The sequence below is a fragment of the Triticum urartu genome, unplaced genomic scaffold (genome assembly GCF_003073215.2).
Source record: "Triticum urartu cultivar G1812 unplaced genomic scaffold, Tu2.1 TuUngrouped_contig_201, whole genome shotgun sequence".
Lineage (NCBI taxonomy): Eukaryota > Viridiplantae > Streptophyta > Magnoliopsida > Poales > Poaceae > Triticum > Triticum urartu.
In genome coordinates, this window is record NW_024112476.1 from 1 (window position 1) to 8,145 (window position 8,145).

Below are 8,145 nucleotides of genomic sequence, written 5' to 3' on the forward strand. Positions count from 1 at the left end.
ATGGCGATTTATCTTTATAACATATCCTCTCGATATTTAGGGAGCTACGTAAATATTACATTGTTTAGGAATTTACCACAACACACTTGCATGTTAAATCCCTTGGCCTTTACTTCTTCAAGTTTTGGCTTTCTAACCTTGCCAACAATTCTTTATCTCTCTTATAGAGGTTCCTCCAAAAATCTCAACATTTTGGCCACTCCTAAACCTTGCCTAGTTCAAACCATTTGAATTAAATTCAAATGAGTTTGAATTTAAATCTTGCATTCGTGCCAACTTCTGTTTTCTTGGATCAAGCTCATTTTTGTTAGTTCGGGAAAATTATCCGCGTGTCCAAATTCTTTCCCTAACCCTCTCTTTATTTTTCTTCCCTATAATTCTTTTCTGCTAAAGAATAAAAGAAGAGAGGGAGTGGAGAGCCCAACAGCCTACCTCTCCACTTGGCTGGCCTCCTAGGCCCACCAACCCTCCTGAAGCCCAGCCGCATCTATAACCCTAGCTAGCGACCGAGAGCCCCAACCACCCAATCGATCTCCACCCTCTCCCCTTTGTCCTCCTGCGCCGCCACATGCAGAGAGGAGCAGAGCCCTCGCGCCCGCACCTCGCCCGATCCCCTGCTCCCGGCCATCTTCGCCCGTGAGCCTCCTCCGCGCCGCCTCCTCGCCTCCCATGCCTCCGCTATGCCGGCCTACGACCGCCGCCGCCGAGCTCCGATAGGACCTCGATGCACCCCTTCTTCCTATGACTCATCCCAAATGCTCGGAGGACTCCGCCCCGTGCCGGTCACCGAAGCCCGCCGACCCGATTCCCTCAACTGCGACTCTGGCATGTCGCGTCCCCACCACCAACTTGCTGCTGCTCCGCCCCAGCCTGCCTCCGCTCAAGCTGCCGACCATCTCCAGCCGCGGGCCAGCGTCGTCGCTCCCCGACCTCCTCTGCTTCACCTCGAGGCCCAGATCCTCGCCTAGCAGGAGCTCCGCCCCGCACCCGCAAGGTCTTGACTGCGCTCGGACCGGGCCTGGATCCGCCACGACCGTCGTTATTCTTCTTCTTCTATGTCGAGTACAAGACCTTCAAGTACAACTACACTACATTGATACGGGAACCATTACCGTCGACCTCCGAAAAACATGGGTTTGCCGAGTACTCCTTCGTTTTGTCAAGACCGCCAAGTCCCACAACGAACATGTACAACTGCTCACGCCCGAAGACCTTGGATGCACTAAGTTCCACTACGAGATGTACCACTACCGTCGTTGGAGACCCGTTTCGTCAAGTTCAACTACACGGCTATGACCTCGGATTTGGATTGCAAGCGCCAAGTACCCCAACAACAGGATCACATAGACGCCCGAACGACTACTGACCGAAACGCCAAGTACCTCGACATGTGTACAACTATCGTCGCCCCGAAGACGTTGGATTCGTCAAGTACCTCTCTGAAAGCGAACGTGTACTACTACTTCCACTTCCGTCACCGAGGACCAATAGTACCACTACTTCCCACAATGGCCCGTGAACAACTACATCCCATCGAACCTGAACCGTCCCGATTGCATGCTTCGAAGGTATAACCCCGAGATGATGCACGTGAACGAATGCATGTGTGTTGGTTGAGATGCATGTTTAGATATTGTATCCGCCCGTGAATGTTAGTTGTTCCCTCATTTGGCACCGTCTTTGACACGTGGGAACCCGGTATCCGGAATCACCCCATCATCCTTGCATGACATGCTCCCGTCACACTTTATTTTGCACCGACATCTCTACGAGTTGTCGGATCATCGGAATGTTGTCGTGGCACCATTTCCGTTGTCGTTTCCGTAGCACCCCTTTTGTTTCGCCATGGTGACCAAATGCTTCATAACATGCTCATGTCAACATTTTTCATAAATTGCATAAAACTTGTATATGTCATCTGCATCATGATATCATCATTTAATAAGCTTAAAATTGTTGTTCGCTTTAAATTGCTAAATAACATATGAGGATTTTCCGGAATTATTGTTTGTTGTTTCCGGCCTCATTTAAACTTGCCTTGGTAGGTAGTTTAATTATACTTCACCTCTTGCCATGTTTAACAACATTTAATATTGTTGAGTACCTAAACGAGAGCGAACTAAATACTTGGGTGTGGTGTTTCATCGATATGTAACTCGTTGCATATTGAGCTCCACTTAATTTGTAGTATTGTTTGTTGCACTTTGCCATGCCTCATTAAACCGGACATCCATCATACTTGATTGTCCATCATGCCATGTGATTATTGTTTGCCATGATGTTTTCTTCTTTCTGGTTGCACTTCTCCTTGATAGTTCCAGTTATGTTGCGATTGTGAGGATCTGTTCGACTACGTTGGCTCATCTTTTTCATGGACTCGTTCTTCTTCCTAGCGGGATTTCAGGAAAGATGACCGTCACCTTGGATCTCACTACTATCTTTGTTATGCTAGTTTCTCGATGCTATTGCTATGCCGCACTACCTACCACTTGTTTATCAAGCCTCCCAAATTGCCATGATAGCCTCTAACCTTTTCACCCTTCCTAGAAAACCGTTGTTTGGCTATGTTACCACTTTGCTTAGCCCTTCTTATAGCGTTGCTAGTTGCAGGTGCAGGTGCAGGTTGTTCCATGTTGGGACATGGATGTCATGGGATATCACAATATCTCTTATATAATTAATGCATCTATATACTTGGTAAAGGGTGGAAGGCTCGGCCTTATGCCTGGTGTTTTGTTCCACTCTTGCCGCCCTAGTTTCCGTCATACCGGTGTTATCTTCCTTGATTTTGCATCCCTAACACGGTGAGGGTTTATGGGCCCCGCTTGACAGTAATGCGGTGAGCGTCTATATACTTGGTAATGATATCCACCTTGCTATGCGCTCGAAATGCGGTTGTGCCCCAATCATGAATTCATCTCATGATTGGGATAGAATCGCATCTTGGGTGCTACACAAGGTCCTAGATACGGCAAGGTTGTGCACGCAAGATTTACAAGTTCAGGCCCTTCTCGGAGGAAGTAATAGCCCTAGTCTCAATGCCCGGAGGCTTTGTCGACTAGATTATGCATGAGAGTTACAGGGGGTGTGAACCCTTGTGCTAGAGGAGGGGTGGCTTATATAGAGTGTGCCAGCCCTCTCCAGTGCTCAGTTACACAGGTTTTAATGTGGGTTAATATAGAGACGTTACTGATAACGCCTGCTATAATGATGATTAATGACCTTTAAGGCTATGGAGTGAACACCTGACTGCTGCCATCCAGAGGTGGCTTTAGATCTTCTATACTCCGAGTGGTTCTTCGTACGGTCGAGTGACTCTATCTTGGTCGAGTGGAATTGGGATATCTGAGTGAGATAGCTGGTCGAGTGGATTGCACTCCAAGGTGATTTCAGTTGGTATCTTCTATTGTACTTTAAATGAACTTGACTCTAGGGCAGTGTCCTTGGGTAGGGCGTCTAGGTCAGGCCTATGACCCTACCCTAGGTACATTTCATCGTCATTATCCCTCGAATGGATTGAGGTCCGAGTGAAGAAGGGTTGAAGTTGGTCTCCGACTCGATTCCATGCTTCAGATGCATTTCACCGGAGTCTGGCAATCATGCTGAAGCTTCAACCTCATTACAGTCACCTTGATCAATTCAGAGGTCGTCGAGTGAATTATGCTGATAATCTTCGCGGGCTATTATGGTGCGAAATGTTCGACGTGATTAGTTGCTCTATGGTTCCCGAATCTCACGGGATTCGAAATTTTGGAGAAGCGCGCGGGACGGAGCGTGCCGCAGTAATCGGAGTGGGTAGACAGAGACGCCTTGATCCTCGTGCTACCTTTTCGCCACGTATCGGGAAAGCGACTGTTGCGGGTTACGATAGGATTACTTGGGCCCACACTAGGGTCTGTTTAAACACATATTTACTTGTCATTCCCAGTTGGTGAAGAAGGCAAATCTGAATGACGAAAAGACACATGTGATCCAGATGTGCGGGGGTTTAGGAATTCAGACTAGGGGTAGAAGCACCTTTCCTTCCATGACCCTTCCCGAGTCAGATCGGGGATGGCAGTCGACCTGGTTCTACTGCAAAGACATCCCAACTCCTGGTCAGTCGACCGATCTCCCCCTTTCACTATGGAGCGACTTCGCCAAACTTCTTCATTGACTGTGACCCCAGAGGAGAAAGGCGAGGTGTCTCTTTTAGTCGACCAGGTTATTAACTTAGTCTAGGAGGGTGTGACGGGCATGGATCTGTTGGAGGTGTTCCTCAGTCGACGCATCCAGCCTCTCCAAGCCCGAGATCACCCGATGTGGATGTACCCGGGCCCTGAAGACACCGCTCGGGACCACCCAGAGGAGGTCGCCGAGGAGATTGTGGCTCAGTGGCTGCGAAGCATCACCGGAAACAAAGACAACCCCAGGGGGTCCAGGAGAGTTCAGCCATTCGACATCAACCATGAGCCGGAAGAGGTCAGGCCCAAAATACCGAGTGCTTTCTTCTTTCGATCTACAATTGCTCTTGAATCTGATTGACTTTTGTTGACTTGCGCCTTGTAGATTTATACCAAGATGTACTCGACGCTAAACGAGGAACAGCTCTAGGAGGGAGAGGAGAGCGCAGATGAAAGCGCCGACTGGCAATCCAGAGACGATAGCGAAGATGAGAGTGACGACTCGAGCAGCAGTGAGGAGGTTGACTCGCCGCCTCGCTCACAACATCGTTCCAAACAATCCCAAGATCCTGCAGGTGGACGCGGCAAGGCAGTTCCACCAAGCACGCAAGTACCAAAGTGCACTCGGACTTCGACTCCAGAACCGTCGGAGAAGGCCGCTAAGAAGCCCAAGGTTGTCCCACCGAAGCCTCGGAAGGCCCTACCCAAGATCAAGGTGGATGTCCCTACTGCTTCTGTGTAAGTGTCTGTTTCTTCTCTTTGTCTTCTATGTTACTCTCTAATCATTCGCTTGCTCGACCGAGTAAATTTTGGAGCTTTCAGTGCTGCTACCTCTAGGACTTCCATGGACATTGACAAGGAGCACGATGACACGGAAACTGCAGACGCAGCCACCTCTCAGGCAGGTACATCTCCACAGTCATGCTCTTACTTCGTCGATTGTGCTGATAGTCGATTGAACTCTTACGGTCGAGTGTTTTGCAGCACCACATGTTATCCAACTTCCAAATGATGACGATGATGAATAAGTGTCACGAAAGGATACAGGGAGGAGGAGAAGAACTCTGAGCAAGAGGGTGCCTGCCAGCAAAGAATCTCACTCGACATCAGCATCAGCCCCAGTCGATCAACCACTTGGCGATCCAGTCCAGACTTCTATTTCTTTTGCTGTGCCTTTATCGACTGACCAGCCCTTAGCGTCGACTGTCCAGGCTCTTACTCCGACTGTGCAAGTTCAAGCTTCACCTCCACCGGCTACGGCTCCACCGGCCACGTCATTGATTCCATCATCTCCTTTATTTGTTACTCACCATGTCCCAGAAGACCAAGTAGGAGCTACCAAGGACGCCATGCTTCAAGCAGGTCTAATGATGGACCAACTGAAAGTGGTGTATAACAACAGCAAGGCCGCCTATGACGCTAGCTCCGCCCTCCAAGCCAATCTCCGAGTAAGTGGGATTGTAAGTTGATTTCCGATTGGTTCCAGCTTGACCTTTGCTCTGTTAGGATATGTTGTCTGAAAACTGCTGCTTTATTATTCGCAAGATGTCCGTGGATGAGCGTTGTGGAACCTTGCATCTGTTCACCCACTAGGTGTTTGTCTTTTGCTTTGTAGCTCTTTCACTTGAGTCGATCGGGTCATGTCGAGTGAACTCATGAACCAGTGGGGGCACGCTGAGTGCACCCACTGGGTGTAATCCCCAAGACCGCCGTTGAATATTTGATTCATAGGGGGTCTTTGCGAAATGTTTTGTTTGTAGTACTTCCACTCGATTTAGACAGGTCGTGTCGAGTGAGAATCGAACCAGCGGGGGCACACTAAGTGCACCCACTAGGTGTAGTCCCCGAGACCGCGGTCGACTGTAGGCAGTTGGTGGTGGTCTGAGAACAGAGACCGAGACCGAGACCGCGGTTGAATGTTTTTGTTTGCGTGTTTTTTTACTCCTTCCACTCGTGTTGGGCGGACCATGCCGAGTGGGAAATCAAACCAATGGGGGCATGCCAAGTGCACCCACTGGGTGTAGTCCTCGAGGCTGCTGTTGAATGTTTGATTCGATAGTAGTCTTAGAACTCATTTTGTCATAATAATCTGAACTTGCATCTTATCACTTGGAAATGACTTATCCTTGTTTCTAACGACTGATTTGTCTTGTTTGTTGATTGCAGAAATCTTGTGAACTTGGGACCAAATTTGCATATCTGGAGAAGAAGCAAATCAAACTCAACCTCGATCTGGAACTGGCCAAGAAGAATCTGAAGAAAGCCCGGGATGAAGCTACTGCCATGGGAGGTAACAACTTGTCGACTGCTTGCCTTGTGATATTTTTCTTTCATCCTTTGAACTGAGTGATTCCACTCGAGCAGATGTGCGTAGTGAAAACCGTCAACTCCAAGCTCGATTGAAGAATGTTATTTCTTTAGACAAAATGAAGCAGGATCTGGAGCAGAAGGGTCTTGACCTTGCAACGATGTAGAAGACGGCGCGGGAGAAAACAGAACTTGCTGACAAGAAGCTGGCTTCAGTCAGAAAGTTGGAAGAAGAGAACGCCAAGTTGAAAACTGATGTTGATAAAGCGAAGAAGGACATTGTGCAGCTGAAGGAGGAGAAGGTGGCCTTGGCGGACAGAGTTGAAGTTCTCACTCGGGAGAGAGATGAACTGGAAACTTATCTGGGGAGCCTTGCCAAGAAGATGCTCCTCATGCTTGAAGGTACTTTTCTCTATCCGACTGACTGCACAGAACTTTTCCATCATGTTACAGTCACTTCAACACCTTTTTGTGTATGCATAATTTTGTTAGAACTTCAAGGAAGAGACTGGGCGGATCGAGACAGGCCTAGACCCCATCAACTCTCCCGTCAAGGACAAAGTTGCAATGAACGTGTTGTGACTGGAATCTCTCCTTGCCAGTGTCTTGGATTACATCGCTCGACTGAAAGTCGCGCTATCCCGGATTGACAAGGAGTTATGGCCAAGGGATGTGCTTCTAAACTATCGGATGTGGGGTTCCGGCTAACCCTTAAGGTTGGAACACTAGGGTGCACGCGAAGTCTTTCCCTTCTACCAATCTATGCTCTAGCTCGCTAAGATCTTGTGGACAAACTCGACGAACTCGCAACATGGAGATACACGGGGTTTATACTGGTTCGGGCCACCGTTGTGGTGTAATACCCTACTCCAGTGTGGTGGTGGTGGATTGCCTCTTGGGCTGATGATGAACAGTACAAGGGAAGAACTGCCTCCTGAGGTTGAGGTGTTCTTGTGTGTATGAACTTGTGTGTCTCCCTCCCCCTCCTACTATGGTGGCTAGACCTATTTATAGAGGCCCTGGTCCTCCTCCCAAATATCAAGCGGGAAGGGAGCCAACAATGGCGGGCTAATTTGAAGGGGGACAACTAGTATGAGCTATCCTGGCAAAAGTAGTCTTCGCCTGCACATAGCTCTGGTGGTGACGCCGTCTTGGGCTCCACAATGACCTCCATCTTGCAGTCCATGGTCTTGGTCTTGTTGCACCGAAATGGCAACCTTTGCATGTGGCCTCGGTACCCCACGGCTCCGCTTGCCCCCTGTGCACCAAAGAGGAAACAAGGACGCTGTGCGCGCTGGCGCCCGCCTGGCGCCCGCCTGGTGTCGATCGTCATGGCTCACGTCACGAGAGCCTCGCGAGGTTTGCCCCGCCTTGATATCTCCGCTCCTCGCGAGCCTGCCTGGCTAGGCCACTCCATAGGATGTCTTGACGTCATCCGCCTCGTGAGGCTTGGCCCCTCGCGAGGGTCTTGGATGCCTTGTTGGTGAAGGTGGGCCGTACGGTCTACTGGCTTAGCCACGCCATGGGCCGCAGGCAGGCAAGTCTGGGGACCCCCGTTCCCAGAACGCCGACAGTAGCCCCCGGGCCCAAGGTGCGCACGGGCATGGCTTCACGGCGAAGCCAAGGGTCAAGTTCGGAGCACCGCGGGCCCCCAAAGCCTGCGGCCTTGGTTGAC

At 49.9% G+C, this 8,145-nt stretch overlaps 1 protein-coding gene across 2 annotated transcripts; it reads left to right on the forward strand.

The window, feature by feature from the left end:
• The first annotated feature begins 2,713 nt into the window (after window positions 1-2,713).
• Window positions 2,714-6,866, forward strand: LOC125526830. Of its 2 annotated transcripts, XR_007291912.1 has the most exons (6): window positions 2,714-4,461; window positions 4,549-4,901; window positions 4,986-5,068; window positions 5,148-5,611; window positions 6,330-6,453; window positions 6,528-6,866. XR_007291912.1 is itself a non-coding variant. In XM_048691451.1 (3 exons), the coding sequence occupies exons 1-3, from the start codon at window positions 5,513-5,515 to the stop codon at window positions 6,635-6,637; spliced, it is 333 nt and encodes a 110-aa protein (XP_048547408.1). In that variant the 5' UTR covers window positions 5,204-5,512; the 3' UTR covers window positions 6,638-6,866. The 2 variants fall into 2 exon arrangements, 1 of the variants encoding a protein (XP_048547408.1); XM_048691451.1 differs by lacking the exons at window positions 2,714-4,461; window positions 4,549-4,901; window positions 4,986-5,068 and having other exon boundaries at window positions 5,204-5,611.
• Window positions 6,867-8,145: the final 1,279 nt, after the last annotated feature.

Bases quoted from the DNA above. Each gene is read 5' to 3' on its own strand.
- LOC125526830 (XM_048691451.1), top strand. From the start codon at position 5,513: ATGCTTCAAGCAGGTCTAATGATGGACCAACTGAAAGTGGTGTATAAC. The intron at 5,612-6,329 runs GTAAGTGGGATT...TGTTGATTGCAG, and splicing joins CCCTCCAAGCCAATCTCCGA to AAATCTTGTGAACTTGGGAC. The intron at 6,454-6,527 runs GTAACAACTTGT...CCACTCGAGCAG, and splicing joins TGAAGCTACTGCCATGGGAG to ATGTGCGTAGTGAAAACCGT.